At 42.7% G+C, this 16,060-nt stretch overlaps 1 protein-coding gene across 1 annotated transcript in view; it reads right to left on the bottom strand.

Annotated features, from left to right (window-relative positions):
• The window catches only part of LOC114025915 (TGF-beta receptor type-1), a 74,563-nt gene extending 61,574 nt beyond the window's left edge, over positions 1–12,989 (bottom strand). The window contains exon 1 of the mRNA XM_027839439.1: positions 12,734–12,989. Coding sequence (XP_027695240.1) covers positions 12,734–12,989 — 256 coding nt within the window. The remainder of the gene's footprint in view (positions 1–12,733) is intronic.
• Positions 12,990–16,060: the final 3,071 nt, after the last annotated feature.

Raw genomic sequence — 16,060 nt, 5'->3', positions numbered from 1 at the left:
AAATGATTCCCTATGCTTGAAATGGTTTTGCTATCCATTCTTTAAAGCACAGTTCACTACCAATTCTTCCAAGAAGATCTTCCCTAATTCTCTCTCAATCCCTGACATATCCTTTCCACTGATTTCACAGAATTTTGTCTTGAAATTCTTTAATACATTTATCACCTAACATGTATTATGAACTTTTTTCTTTTTTTCATTAATTTATTTTTAGTTTTCAACATTCACTTCCACAAGATTTTGAGTTCCAAATTTTCTCCCCATCTCGTCCCTCCCCCACCCCCAGACAGCATGCTTTCTGAATACCCTTTTCCCTGATCTGCCCTCCCTTCTATCTCTCCCCCTTTCTCTTATCTCCTTCCTCTTCTATTTTCCTGTAGGGCAGGATAGCTTTCTATAACCCATTGCCTATATATCTTATTTCCCAGTTGCATGTGAAAACAATTAACATTTGTTTTTAAAACTTTGGGTTCCAAATTTTCTCCCTTTCTCCCTCCCCACCCACCCTCATTGAGAAGGCAAGCAACTTGATACAAGTTATACATGTGTAGTAACGCAAAACACTTCCAGAGTAATGTTATGAAAAACTAACTATATTTCCCTTCATTTTGTCCCACCCCTCATTTATTCTATTCTCTCTTTTGACCCTGTGACTTCTCATAAGTGTTTGCTTCTAATTACCCCCTCCCCAATCTGCCCTCCCCTCTATCATCTCCTTGCTCTTTTATCCCCTTTCCCCCTATTTTCCTATAGGGTAAGATAGATTTCCATACCCAATTAAGTGTGTATGTTATTCTCTCCTTAAGCCAAATCTGATGAGAATGAGATTCACTCTTTCCCTCTCACCTTCCCCCACTTCCCCTCCATCATAAAAGCCTTTTCTTGTCTGTTTCATGTGAGATAATTCACCCCATTCTACCTCTCCCTTTCTCCTTCTCCCAATATAAACCTCCCTGACCCCTTAATTTGATTCTCCAGATGTCACCCCTTCATTTTCAACTCACCCTGTGCCCTCTATTTATCTATCTATCTAGCTAGCTAGCTAGCTAGCTAGATAGATATATACACATACATATATTTTTTTCCCTCCAACTACCCTAATACTGACAAAGGTCTCATGAGTTACATATATCATTTTTCCATGCAGGAATGTAAACAGTTCAACCTTAATAAGTCCCTTATGATTTCTCTTTCCTGTTTACCTCTTCATGCTTCTCTTGAGTCTTGTATTTGAAAGTCAAATTTTCTATTCAGCTCTGGTCTTTTCATCAAGAATGCTTGAAAGTCCTCTATTTCACTGAATGTCCGTTTTTTCCCCTGAAGAATTATACTCAGTTTTACTGGGTAGGTGATTCTTGCTTGTAATCCTATCTCCTTTGCCCTCCAGAATATCATATTCCAAGCCCTCTAGTCCCTTAGTGTAGAAGCTGCTAAATCTTGTGTTATCCTGATTGTGTTTCCACAATACTTGAATTGCTTCTTTCTGGCTGCTTGAAATATTTTCTCCTTGACCTAGGAACTCTGCAATTTGGCTACAATATTCCTAGGAGTTTTCCTTTGGGGATTTCTTTCAGGAGGTGATCGGTGGGTTCTTTCCATTTCTATTTTACCTTCTGGTTCTAGAATATCAGGTTAGTTTTCCTTGATAATTTTTTGAAAGATGATGTGTAGGTTCTTTTTTGATCATGGCTTTCAGATAGTGCAATAATTTTTAAATTATCTCTCCTGGGGGGGGCAGATAGGTGGCACAGTGGATAGAGCGCCGGCCTTGGGGTCAAGAGGACCTGAGTTCAAATCCAGTCTCAGACCAAACACTTGACACTTACTAACTGTGTGACCCTGGGCAAGTAAGTCACTTAACCCCAATTGCCTAAAAATAAAAAATAATAAAATAAAATTATCTCTCCTGGATCTATTTTCCAGGTCAGTTGTTTTTCCAATGAGATATTTCACATTGTCTTCTATTTTTTCATTCTTTTGGTTTTGTTTTACAATGTCTTGATTTCTCATAAAGTCACTAGCTTCCATTTGCTCCATTCTAATTTTTAAAGAAGTATTTTCTTCAGTGAGCTTTTGGACTTCCTTTTCCATTTGGTCAATTCTGCTGTTTAAGGCATTCTTCTCTTCATTAGCTTTTTGGACCTCTTTTGCCATTATGGGTTAGGCTATTTTTTTTAAATTTTTTTTTTTTTGCTTTATGGTGAGGCGATCAGGGTTAAGCGACTTGCCCAGGGTCACACAGCTAGTAAGTGTTAAGTGTCTGAGGCTGGATTTGAAATCAGGTCCTCTGGACTCCAAGGCCAGACCTCTAGTCACTGTGCCACCTAGCTGCCCCCTAGGCTATTTTTAAGGTGTTATTTTCTTCAGTACTTTTTTGTATCTCCTTTAGCAAGCTGTTGACTTGCTTTTTCATGACTTTCTTGCATCACTCTCAGTTTTTCCTCTACTTCTCTTACTTGCTTCTCAAAATCTTTTTTGAGCTCTTCCATGGCCTGGGACCAATTTGTATTTTTCTTGGAGACTTTGGATGTAGAAGCTTTGACTTTGTTGTCTTCTTCTGGTTATATGTTTTGATCTTCTTTGTCACCAAAGAAAGATTCTATGGTCTGACTTTTTTTGCATAGTTCAGTCATGATCACAGACAATTACTTGAGTTACAAACTCTTTGTTAAGGTAGGGGTCTGCTTCCAGTGTGGAGAATGTACTGTCCCAAGCTTCAGGGGCTTTGTGCAGCTGTTTTCAGAGATACTTCTAGAGACCTGCAAATTTTCAGTTCTTTCAAGGTGGTATGATCAAGGGCAAGGTGTTTCTTCCTTTCCTGGCCTGTGCTGTGGTCTATGAGTGACCACAAACACTGTTCTCTGCCTTGGAACTGTGAGGAGGATTCCCTCTCCACTGCTACTACAAGCTCCACCACACTAGTGCTCCTCCTCACCCCAGGACTGCCACCCAGAACTGTGACCCAGATCCAAGCACAGGTAAAGCAAGAGATTCCTGCCTTGGCACCAGAGATCCCTGCAATCCCCCTCTGATTAGCCACTCGATTCCCCCTCTGTCTGTGGGCTGAACTCCAGAAGCAGTCACTGCCCCAGGGCTGTGCCAAGACTAGTGCTGGAACTGAGCTTCTCTCTCACTACAGTCACAGACTTTCCTACTGACCTTGTAAGTTGTCTTTGGTGTTTGTGGGTTGAGAAGTCTGGAAACTGCCACATTGCCTGTGATTCAGTCCTCTGAGACCTGCTCCAAGTTTGCTGAGGCCTGGTCTTTGCCTGCGTGTCCACACTGAACTGCGTTCCTCTCCCAGCCTGGCGTGATAGACCTTTCTAATCTACCATCTAGGTTGCATTGGGCTGGAAATGTATTTCACTCTGTCTTTTTGTGGGTTCTGCTGCTCTAGAATTTGTTTAGAGCCATTTTTTACAGGTATTTGGAGAGCTTTGGGGAAGAGCTCAAGCAAGTCACTGATTTTACTCTGCCATCTTGGCTCTGCCCCCCAGGCCATTATGAACTTTTTATCTTATGTTCTACTAGCCTTTAAGCTTGTGTCTTGTCTAAACTTTGTACCTTTCCAAACACCTAGCCAGATGTCTACACCTAGTAGGCACTTAAAACACATTCCTTTATTTATCAGCTTCTGTGTGGATGTGTGCATATCAGCACCTTGGAGGATGCAAAAGTAAAAAAGATGCAATCTCTAACTTCCTTCTAAATTTATAATATCCATTAAATCTTTCAAGAGTTGCACTGGATCAGGAGTCAAAAGATGGTTAAATTACAAGATTGCTAATACTGGCTTGACAAAATACTGTATATGAATTTATTCAGATCAGTGAATCTCATGGAACCCTGGCTTCCTCATATGCACAATAGAAGAATTACTTTTGTCCTATATACCTTCTATGGTTATTGCAAGAATCACATAGCAAAATCATGGAAGCACTCTGAAAACTATAGCATGCTGCATAAATAAAAGGTATTTTTTTATCAGAGATCACAGGAATTTAAATCTAAAACTGACAATTCAACCTTTCATTTTATAGATGAAAAAACTAAGTTAATAGAGTTAAGTAACCTACTAGTTAGCCAATATCTAAGGAATACCCAAAGTGCACTGTGGAAAGCCACTAATAAATGGAAAATGTATTTGCTACTATCTTCCTCACTCCTTTCAAACTGACTTCCTGGGGGGGGGGCGCGAAAGAGAGGGGAACAGACCTATAATTTAGGTGGCAAAGTGGATAGAGCACCAAGCTCATCTTCCTGAGTTCAAATCTGGCCTCAGACAATTGTGAGCTGTGTGACCCTGGGCAAATCACTTACCCTGTTTGTTCAGTTCCTCATCTGTAAAATGAACTATAGAAAAAAATGGTAAACCACTTCAGTATCCCCATCAAGAAAACTCTAAATGAGGTCACAAAGAGTCAGACAAGACTGAAATGACTGAACAACAAATTCCTGATGAGGAAACTCCAATAGAGTTGCAATTATTCAGAATCATAAAATCTTGAGTTTTCTAAGGTACTGATAAGTGATTTTCCCCAGGGTCACAAAGCCTGTATGTATCAGTTTAGACCTGAACCCATCTTCTTGACTCCTACCATAGCTAGCTCTCCATCCATTATGTCATGCTATTTCTTGCTTTATATTTACTTATAAGTTAAAACTGGGAGGGACCTTAGACACCATCTAATCCAACATCTAGATTATTTTACAGATGAGGGAACTGAGGTCCAGAAAAGATAAGTGACTTGACAAGGTCACTGGCAGCAGCCATAATTCAAATTGAGGTTTTCCAACACCAAACCTGGTGTTCTTGCCACAGTCTTTATCTGTGTTATTTTCTCCTGACAGAATGTAAATTTTGTTTTTGTCTTTGTAACCCAGCACCTAAACACAATGTCCAGGACATAGGTGTTCACATGTTTTGCATGAGTGAATTTTATAGATGACAAAACTAAGGCCAAACAGATTAAATGATATGCCTAAGATTTCAACAACTAGTCAGTGACAAGGCTAGGATCTGAACTGAGGGTCTTCTGTAGTCTAGCATTCCTTCCTTTAAACCACACTTTAAGCCCTAGCCTAAAGTAGGGTTCCCCATATAGGTTCTTCAGCTCCTAAGATGAAACAAACCAATTATGGAGTTCAGAGGAGGAGAAAATTTCAGACTTTATAGAAACAACTCACTAAGGATTATATCACAGCCCTTTTCCAAACAAATTTAGTGAGGGAAGAGACCTTAGAGATCATCAAGTCCAACTCCCTTATTTTACAAAGAAGGAAACTGGCACCCAGAGTGGTTGAAGTGATTTGCCTATGAACATAACAGCTAATAAATATCTAAGACACTTATTAAGATGCCCTACCCACCCCCAGGATTCTGTCTCTCTAGGTCTCCAAAGTTTTGATTGTTTAGTTAAGCAATTCAACTACATTCTGTCCTTGAACCCTATAGCCCATTGTCCTGTGGAAGCATTTCCAAATTCCAGTTCTGAAATATTCCCATATTCTCTGCCTGCTCGATCAAGTGCTACTAAACACAGCTGGATGAGTCACACAAACCTCATGACTTGAGATCATTACAATTTATATTTTTCCCTCAACTAGGTTCACATAGCTAATACTTTTACTTTTCCTTGATCCACTCTCTACCACTCTTCCTACATTGGCTGTCTCTTCTCAAACCTTCTCTATCACCACATCCCCACCCTCTCTCAGCAGAAGACCTTCCCTTACACTTAACTGAAGAAAAAAAAAAAACAAAAAACCTGAGGCCACTCCAACAAAGTTCCCTCTCAACTGTACAATATCCTCAGCCCAATCCCCTATCCTTTTCAGTCTCACTTCAGTCTCATAGGAGTAGATGACCCCTTTCTTTGTAAATACCAACTCCTCTATTTGATCCCATCATTGCCCCTTCTCTATCTCTAATTTTCAACCTCTCCTTATCCAGTGGCTCCTTCCACACTGCCAACATATCCAAATCTTCCCTATCTTTAAAAATCTTTTATTTGGCCTTACTCTTTACTTCCTTCTTCACTGCCAGAATCCTAGATAAAGCTGTCCACATTTATTGCTTCCACTTCCTTACCTCTCTTTCACAACTCAACCCTTTGTAATCTGGCTTCCATCACAATCACCCTATGGTCTGAGGTCACCAATTATCTCTTTACTGCTGAAACCAATGGCCTTTTCTCAGTCCTTATCTTGCTAAGTATCTGAAGCTTGATATTATGAACCACTCTATCCTTCTGGAAACACTACTCCCTGAGTTTTTCTGACACTACTCATGTATCGTCTTTCTATTTTTCTGACCCATCTTTCTCAATCTTCATTGCAGAATAACCTCTCATATCTTATCCCCTATGCATTGGCATAACCCTGGTCTCTGTCTTGGGCCTTTTGCTCTTCTCTCTACATACTCTCTTGGTAATCTTCGTCAATTCCCAAAGATTCAACTATCACCTCTATGCAGATGACTCCCAAATCTATATATCTAGGCCTAATCTGTCTACTAAGCTTCAATCCTACATGTTTAGTTACATGACAAGATATATCAACCTGGATGTCCCACAGGTATCTCAATTCAACAAATGCAAAACAGAACGCATTGTCTTTATCCCTAAATTCAGGCTCCTCCTAACTTCCCCATATCTGATGAGGGCACCACCATACTTCTAATCATTCATGTTTAAAACCTAAAAGTCATCCTCAACTCTTCAATCTTACTTTCCCCCAACAATATTTAACCAGTTACCAAGTTTTATAAATCCCAACTTTTTAACTATCTCCTCCTATCCATTCATTTTATTGTTACTTACACCAGAGACTAGACCAAGCCCTTACATCACCTCTCTTCCACAACAGCCTAATCAATTAATCTACCTGTACTCTGACTGGCCCTACTCCAGTCTATCTTCCACACAGGTGTCAAGGTGATATCACTAAAGCACAGTTAATCTAACCATGGTACTTCTCTGCTCAAGAAATTTCCATGATTCAGCAATGCCTTTGTGATAAAATAAAAACTACCCTTTGGCATTTAAAGCTTTTCACAATCTAGCTCCCGTCTATGTTTCCAGGCGGACTATGTATTAACCTCTTTCCAAGGTTCATTCTACGAGCCTGCTAAACCAGTCTACTTGCTGTTATCCACATCCTATCTCAGGCCTCCTGTGTCTGTCCCCAGGCAGAAGTCTCCCCTGCCTAGAATACTATCCTCCCACTCCCTCTGCCCCTTGGTACTTTTATTGTCAACTCAAATGCTACCTGACTTCCCTTGTGTTTCCCTGCCCGAATTACTGTGTATTTATGTTCTACATATATACACTGTATGTACAAAGAGGCAGCATGGAGCAACTGATAAAAAAGCAGCCCTGAAGTCTGGAAGGCCTTGGTTCAAGTCCTGCCTCTGGTAAGACCTGGTAAAATGACCTGGAACAAGTCATTTAACCTTAGTGTTCCGGGCACTGAGGCAACTGGGCAACTTCTAAAAACTACAAATTATAAGGGTTTCAATCTGCATTGGTAGAGGGGGCTTCCACACATTAGGAGGCCCAGACAATAATGAAATCACACGTTTAGTCCCCATTATCATTTCTTCATTACTACCATGTACAGGTATTGTATTCTGCATGCTACCCACCCCCAGGGCAATATAAGCAGCTTAAAGGCAGGGACTATCTAGCTTTGGTATTTGTGAACCTAGCACAGTGCCTGGGCCCATAAAAAGTACTTGATAAATGTCTAGTTTGATTTGCTCCTCGTTTATAAAAATGGATCTAATGATGACTTCTTTAGAGCTCAGTTTCCTTTCTGGCTCTAAATCCTATTATTCTAAGATAAATATTCCAACTAGCTATTTCTGAAATACAAAAGGAAAGCACCTTAAAAAAACAAACAAACAAACAAAAACCCAACTAATTTTAACTCAACTTCTGCAAACCAAATTCCCTGTCTCTCTAGTTATCCAATTACTGAAAGAAAGGCAACAGGGAAATTTGGGTTCTGGTGAGGCTCCTGTTCTAATCAACTAACCCGTCCCCTTTCTCTTGCTCCTGAGCTCAGCAGTTTTCCATCAGTCTGTTCTAAGGAGACAGATTACATCCAATTCAGGTCTGACTAGGAAAGTTCCCAGCTATGAAAAAAAGATTTTTTTTTAGAAACTATATATCCAAAATCATGCCACTGATTAACTTTAAAAAAAAAATTTAATTAATTCATTTTTAGTTTTCAACATTCACTTTTATAAGATTTTGAGTTCTAAATTTCCCCCTCCCTCCCCAAGACAGTATGCAATCTGATATAAGCTATATATGTACAATCATATTAAACATATTTCCACATTAGTCATGTTGTGAAAGAAGAATCAGAACAAAATGGAAAAACCACAAGAAAGAAACAACCACATAAAAAGAGACAGAAAATAGTATGCTTCGATCTGCATTCAGACTCCATAGTTCTATTTCTGGATGTGGATAGCATTTTCCATCAAGAATCTTTTGGAATTGTCTTAGATCATCGCATCGTTGAGAACTATGTCTATCAAAGTTGGTCATCGAATTGTGTTGCTGTTACTGCGGTACAATGTTCTTCTGGTTCTGCTCACTTCACTCAGCATCAGTTCATCTAAGTCCTTCCAGGTTTTTCTGAGAGTATCCTACTCACCATTTCTTTTCTTTTCTTTTTTGGTTGGGCAATGGGGGTTAAGTGACTTGCCCAGGGTCACACAGTTAGTAAGTGTTATGTGTCTGAGGCCATATTTGAATGCAGGTCCTCCTGAACCCAGGGCTCTATCCACTGCGCCACCTAGCTGCCCCCCTGCTCATCATTTCTTATGGAACAATAGCACTCCATTACATTCATATATTACAACTTGTTCAGCCATTCCCCAATTGATGGGCAGCCCCTCAATTTACATTTTCTGGCAAACACAAAAAGAGTTGCTATAAATATTTTTGTACATGTCAGTCCTTTTCCCTTTTTTATGATCTCTTTGGGATACTGACCTAGTAGTGGTATTGCTAGATCAAAGGGTATGCAGTTTTATAGCCCTTTGGGGATAGTTACAAATTGCTCTCCAGAATGGTTGGCTCAGTTCACAACTCCACCAACAATGCATTGTGTTCCAATTTTCCCACATCTTTTCCAACATTTCTCATTTTCTTGTTTCGTCATGTTAATCTGATAGGTGTGATGTGGTTCGACTGATTAACTTCTATTAGTACAGGCAGGTAGTCACTCTTCTCTGCAGGTTCCAGCCCACAGTATTATTCTAGGATACTATTAAATTCTTTGTTTCTACCTTCAAGCTAGTTCCCCTTCCTCTCCTCTGCCTTTCCTTCTCTTACTCTCCTGGCTGACTCTGTGCACACCTAGGATGTGTTGGTTTTCCCAGTGTCTATGCAATGCTCATCAAAGACAAAGTAGTAAAAAACTGTTGCCTGAATACAATTTGAGCTAGATGTAATGTGATGCTAGATGTGATGCTAAATGTTCGGATGGTGTCACATGTCTCTGTATTTCCAACGTTACTATTTCCAAGCAGCCCTATCCAGCCTAAAACTCAGTCTCAGTTCTCTGTAGAGAGCAATTTAAACTTATATAGTCAAAATTTTGGCCAGGCTGTAACCTACCTTCCATCTACAATATTGTTGCTACAAAACAAACTACCCCATAATATTGTTTCTCCTGGTCATATGTTCACAGAACTAAGTAACCATTATTCATTAGCTTTGGGGTATGCTTATACTCAATTAAGACTACTTTTTAGCAGTTTTGAACAAGGTGAATCACTGCTAGGACAGTCAAGGTAAGGAGTTTAATTGTATTAGGGGGTACTAAAACATTCATTCATTTCTAACATTCTATGCATATAATACCTTTGCACACATGATATGCATTTTCCTCATTCAGCCTGGAGTGCCATCCCTCCTTACTTCAACTTCCCCTACTTAAGACTCAAGGATCATCTTTTGCATGAAACCTTTCATTACTCCCTCCAACTGCTAGGGAGCCCATTAAACTACCCTGTATTTTAGTACTTTGTATATATTTGTATTTATACTGCATATATCTATATGTATACTTGTCTTTCCCATTAGACTATAAACTCTTTATGAGTAAGGGTTGTTTCATTCTTGTGTACGTATATTCCCAGCATAATGCCTGGGCTATAGCAGCTGTTTAATAAATACTTGTTAAATGATTGATTTCTGGGTTTGTGCCTTCCCTCCAAAGGATCTCCAAGGTATAATAAGTTATTTATAAAAATACTAAAGGCTCTTTCCTCAAAACAATCTGGTAAGGGAGGGAGTATAATTATGATCTCCATTTCATAACAGTTAAATGACTGGCCTAAAGTGATAGAGTTGGTATCATCTGATTCCAAGGCCAATCAATGCCCTTTCCATAGCTTCAAGCTGTTTCTCTCTATGCATAGTCCAGCATACAGAACTTGTAACTTCTGAATGTCTATGCAATGTTCTACACAGAAAAGGCACTTAAAAAACGTTAAACAAATACAATGCAAGGTAGATTGTTAATTTTTAAAAAACAGTAAAATCAACTTTCCATTATTATTCATGTGTTAAATGGTATGGATAATTCACAACTCATTTATATTTACCTTTAGAATATATTTATTATTTTTCCAGCAGATTTGTCTTCTAATTATTACTTCCTTGGGCAATGGAAATTTAAAATATAAGCCAGCTGCAGAATTCTGGCATAAAATATATCATCCACAATATGGAGGACCAGGTAACTTGTCCTGGTCATGTGGCAAGAGCAAGGATTAACAGATGGACAGTCCAAGTGCTGTTTTAGTTTAAAAAAAAAAAGACCCTAGAAAAGGCTCTGTTGGGGTGATGCTCCATAGAAAGTTTGTGGAAACATTCAAAGAAGAATTTGACAAAAGGAATGATGAGTTGGGGGGGTATCCACATCAAAAGAAAAAAAGTCTTTTTGCTGGCTAATCTTAAAATTAATTTGTAATCCCTTAACATGGACTGATAGCAATAAAAGGAACCCTTGAAAGCAGAAGAAAGTGCTTTGAGATTTTAAAATTTGTGGGGTAAATCCACAAAGTAAATAATCAAATACTGTTGGGTCAACTGCTTCTAAGGTGACTTACAGAAAGGAAATTAGTAATGGAGAATTCCACATATATATGTAATTTCATAGGATCAGAGCTGAACAGTTAAAAGGTACCCTAGAGATATCTTGCCCAATCCATTCACTGGACAGATAAGAAAACGAAGGCAGAGAGAGACTTTACCTCCTTTCCCAGGAATTTGAAATTTGGCAGTATCTTAGCCAGGGCACAGGAACAGGATTAAACATAAAAGGTCCTGCTTGGTATTTGAAAATCCTTCACAGCCTGGTCCCTTTCTACCTTTGCAGTCGTCCCATACCTTACTACCTTCCACCTACTCTACATTATCTACTAATACTAACCTACTTACTGGCTCCTCCCCCACGATACTCCCTCCATCTCTCCAAGACTTTTTTACTGTCTCTCACACCTGGAAAGCTCTTCCTCCTCTCCTCTAACTCTCAGTTTCCCTAGACTCTCAAGACCCACCTCAATACTACAAGCCTTTCCTGTTCCCTCCCACAGTTGGAGCTTCCCACAGAGATTATACCGATTAAGTACTGGATAATTCACATTATCTCTCCTCTAGAAAGAGAGCTCCTTGAGGGCACGGACATATTTTTGCCTCTTTGTATCTGCTGGGCTTAGCATAATGCCTGGCATTTCGGAGCACTCAATAAAGGCTTGCTGAGTGGCCCATTCTCATCCCAGGGCTCTTTCCACCAACCTCACTCTTTGTATATGTTACCCAGCTCCAAAAATGGGAGGTTTGGGGTTGGTCGGGTTTTTTGTGGCTTTATTTATTTTTGTGGCCGCTGCTGTGTGAGCACGAAGCAGCACAACCGAGTCTGTATTCCTCTCCACCCCCTAAAACGACTCCCCTCAGGCACCAGAAAATCAAGGTCTTAAGTCTACGCGAGTCCTAGAATGGCAGCAGCAACCTGCTACTGTTCATGATAGTCATCCTTCTCCACTAGAGATCTGATTTAGCAGCAAGAGGAGGAAAAACAAATCTTCCCCAAACACGTGTTTGATGAATGTGTAAAAAAAAAAAAAAAAAAGTAATTCCCATTCAAACATTTCAAAACGCAGAGCAAATATTCAGACAAGTTTCTACGGTGAAAATAATTCTTAGTCACCGGGTGATGGAATTCACTTGCACCCACCCCCCAGACACCGGGAAGGGAAGGCAGCCGCCCCGCTTCACACCTAGTTAGCCTCTGCTCCCGGAGCGAACACAAAGCTAGGTGAGGGGATGTCCTGCCTTCCCCAGCCCGCACGCGGGGCAGGAGGGGCAGGAGACTCCGGCCGGGCTGGGGGGGGGGGAAGTCCCTCCTCTCGTCCGCCCCCTCCATACACCCTCCCGGCCCGGGGCAAAGAGGCCAGCCCCCGGGGAGCCTGGGCACCCCCTCCCCTCCGCTCCACCGCACCCCCCGCCTCCTCACAATCTCTGTCTGCGGTCTGTCTGGCCGAGGCGGCGGCGGAGCCCCGAGAGGAGTCCTCCGCTGCCTAGCCCAAGCCGCCCGACCACCACCAGCGCCCCCGAGGCCCGCGCCATGTTGGAGAAAGGGGCCGCAGCCCCAGCGCCCCCGTCCGCCTCCGCCGCCGCCCCGGCCCCTCCCCCCTCCCTCGGCTCACCCGCCGCCCCTGGGACCAGCCCCGTGGCCGCCAGGAAGAAGAACATCTGGTAGCGGGGGAGAACGGCCGCCTTCCCCGCGATGGCCGCCTTCCCCGCCGCGGCCGCCTCCATGGTCCCGCGTCGCAGTCCGCGTCCGGTCCTTTCCAGGGGCCGGGGCCGCGTCTCGGTGCCCCCGCCCCGAGAAACCAGAGAGCCTCGCCTCGCGCCGCGGCCTCGTTCGGCCCCTTTGTAACTGCTCGGGGGTGGCCCTCCCATTGGCTGCGAGGGACGTCCCAGCCCCGCCTCCCGGCAGCTGCTGAGACGGGAGAACAACAAGAGAGGCGAGAGCCCGGCCCGCAGGGCCGCAGCCAATCCGGGGCCGGAGGGCGCAGGGAACGTCCCGGCCCCCGCCTCCTTTCGAGTCCCTCCACGGGCTCCCCCTCCCACCCCGCCTCCTTCCCAGGCTCCCAGAACTCACCCGCCCCCTCCTCGGCCCCACCCCCTCACCCCGCGTCCCCCACGCCGCCGGAGGTTTCGGATGGTGCGAGAAGGGGGAGCAGTGAGCCGTGCAGTGGAAGAGGAAGCAGCCGCTGAAGCTGAGGGCTCTGGGTCCCTAGAGCTGGGGGCGCCCACGGGGCGAGAGCATCTTGTGCCAGCGGAGGGGAAGTGTTTCAGGACTGGGGGCCTCCTTTGGGGCTTCTTTGCATTCACTGCACTCTCTGTACGGTGACTGTGGCATCCGCACCCCTTCCCGGGGGACCGTTATCGCCCTTGGCCACTGCGGAGCTGCCGTTAGCGGCGGGCCACTCCTCTGTTCCCCCCCCCCCCCCTTCTCCTCCTCCGAGCCCCGACCAGTCCCCACTCCGCGGGCCTCAGGACTGCCCGCCCTGCGGAGCTGGGGGCTGGGGGCTGGAGCTCCGCGGCCCCCCTCCCCACTATGCCCACAGGGACGTGACCTCGGGGCCCTCTGTTCTTAACCACTATTTTTATTGAGCCCGGAAAGGAAAGAAGGCCGAGATTGGTCAACCCCGTTTTCTCCTGACTCCAGCGGCGGGATAGGGGAAGGATGGTCTACTCTACGCGCACGATCGCCGAGAGCCCCCTAGGACGGCAAGAGCCCCTGCCTCTCCGGCTCGCCCCTTTCTATTAAAGTCAAATAAACTCAGGAGAAACTCGGAAGGAGTAGAGAGAACATATGCCGAGATGAGGCATCTCGTTTTGCAAACCACAAGTGGCTAATGTTTTAAACCTACATACAGTGTTTGCATTACAACGGTTATCCAGAGTGCCTCTTTGGGGAATCTTTGGTTTCCTTAAAGACGAAAATAAGCTGAACTACTTTTCCATTCTTGATTTTCTCGGCTGAGAGACACTCCTCCCACCTTCACTTCAGTATGTGCCAAAATAATTTAGCAGCCAGACTTCTGATTCTGCAATAAAATACTTTTACTTTCGATACAAATACTATGCAGTTTTTAAACACTAAACTTTTTTAAACATAAAACTTAAATATCCATTTTCTATTTGATTTAAATCCTTTTTTTAACTTAATGAATGATCTCTCCTTGCTTTCAAGTCACTGCTAAAATCCCACCTTCTGCTTGTTAACAAGCCTTTGCCAGTCCCCCTCAATACTTCCACTCAGCGATTACCTCCAGTTTATCCTGTGTATATTTTGTTTGTTCATTGTTGTTTTCTCTCCCATTATACCGTGAGCCCTTTGAGGGCCAGGACTGTTTTTGCCTGAGTATCCCCGGTGCTTAGCATAGTGCCTGGCACAAAGTAGGCACTTTATAAATGTTTATTGACTTGACTTGTTCACTTGGATAAGGAACTTGTCTTCCTTTATGAGTTCCCTTAAAATGTGTTCGGCGATAACGTCTTAATAAAAGTAGTTAAGAAAACAGTTTAAATCTAGACTTTAAAAGCCTAGTAAGAGTGGGAGATGGTGATTAAGGCTGATGCAAATGAATACGGTTTTTATTCTCTCTAGAGTGGCTTGTATTTAAGGAGTTTAAATCGATAAGATAAATGAATTAACTCACTGGTGCCTGGGACACAGGGCAGCAGTGGATAGATCGCCGGACCTGGGGTCTGGTTCAGATGAGTTCAGATGTGGCCTCAGACACTTATTAGCGGTGTGACTCTGGGCAAGTTACTTACCCCTGTTTGCCTCAGTTTTCTCATCTGAAAAATGAGCTGGAGAAGGAAATGGCAAACTACTCCAGTATTTCTGCCAAGAACACCCCAAATAGGGTAACCGAGAGTCAGATACGACAAAAGCCTGGGACACAACACCCCACCCCACCCTCCATTTAGCGACTTTTGTGTGCAGTCTGTTTACCTGTAGGGGGAGAGAAGAGGAAACGACAGGAAGGGAAGTAGCCTCCACTTGTACTCCTAACCTTCTCCTTTCTTAGGAATAGGGTTCAGCGAGTTGATGTCTTACTTGTAAAAGTTTCTCATTCCTGATCTGGCTTTTTTCTAGTGATTAGAATGTGTTTGTGGGCCATTTACAGTGTTTCTGTCCCTCAAAAGTCCTGGATAGGCACTGACCAGCTGTATCTCCCTGGCTCCATAAGGGCCTCTATCTTACTCGTTTTATTTATCATTAACCGTTTTGCTTGGTTTCAACTCCAGGAACTTCACGCCATCCCGGAGGATAAATTCCTCTCCTGTACTCTTAGTGTCATGCAGATTGATTCAGCTTTTGATAATCCAGCACCTCCTCAGCACCCTCAGTTGCCTCTCTCCTTAAATTGGGAGGCTGGAAAGCTAAACCGTCAACTCAGAACCTTTCAACTAACCTCATTTTCCATCAGTTGCCCAATTTGGTTTCCCAGCAGGTCCCAGATGCCCCACCCCCTTTTCAGCTTCCTTTTGTCAATTGTCTTCCCGATGGGGACCGTCTTTCTTTTTTTATTTTTTGGAAGGGGACCATCTTTCTTAATTTGATTTATATCCACAGAACTTAAGATAGTGTCTGCCACTTAGTGTGTGCTTAATAGATGTTTGTTGATGAGACAATAACAAATCGCAAATTCTCAAGTTAATTTTCATAAATTGCATTTTATGTCAGCTGTTCCATGATGATGTTTTGAAAAATACTTCAAATTCATTAATAAATTCCCTGAATCACTAGCTTAAAACTGAGGTCTATGGAGGTGATATCAGAGGTCTTTGATATAGACAGATTAATATCTATTTATCTCTTTATATTAAAAAGCCCCTGATATCACTACCACCAGTTTTGAGCTAGTAATTTTAAGAATTCACTAACAAAATTATCTATTTTTATATAATGGAAATAGTGATGTCTTTGTATGCCACATCCTTCTATTTCCCTT

Source organism: Vombatus ursinus, unplaced genomic scaffold (genome assembly GCF_900497805.2).
Source record: "Vombatus ursinus unplaced genomic scaffold, bare-nosed wombat genome assembly UNPS02014832.1, whole genome shotgun sequence".
Taxonomy (NCBI): domain Eukaryota; kingdom Metazoa; phylum Chordata; class Mammalia; order Diprotodontia; family Vombatidae; genus Vombatus; species Vombatus ursinus.
The sequence above is the reverse complement of the archived record's forward strand: the minus strand, read 5'-3'. Positions and strand labels throughout refer to the sequence as shown.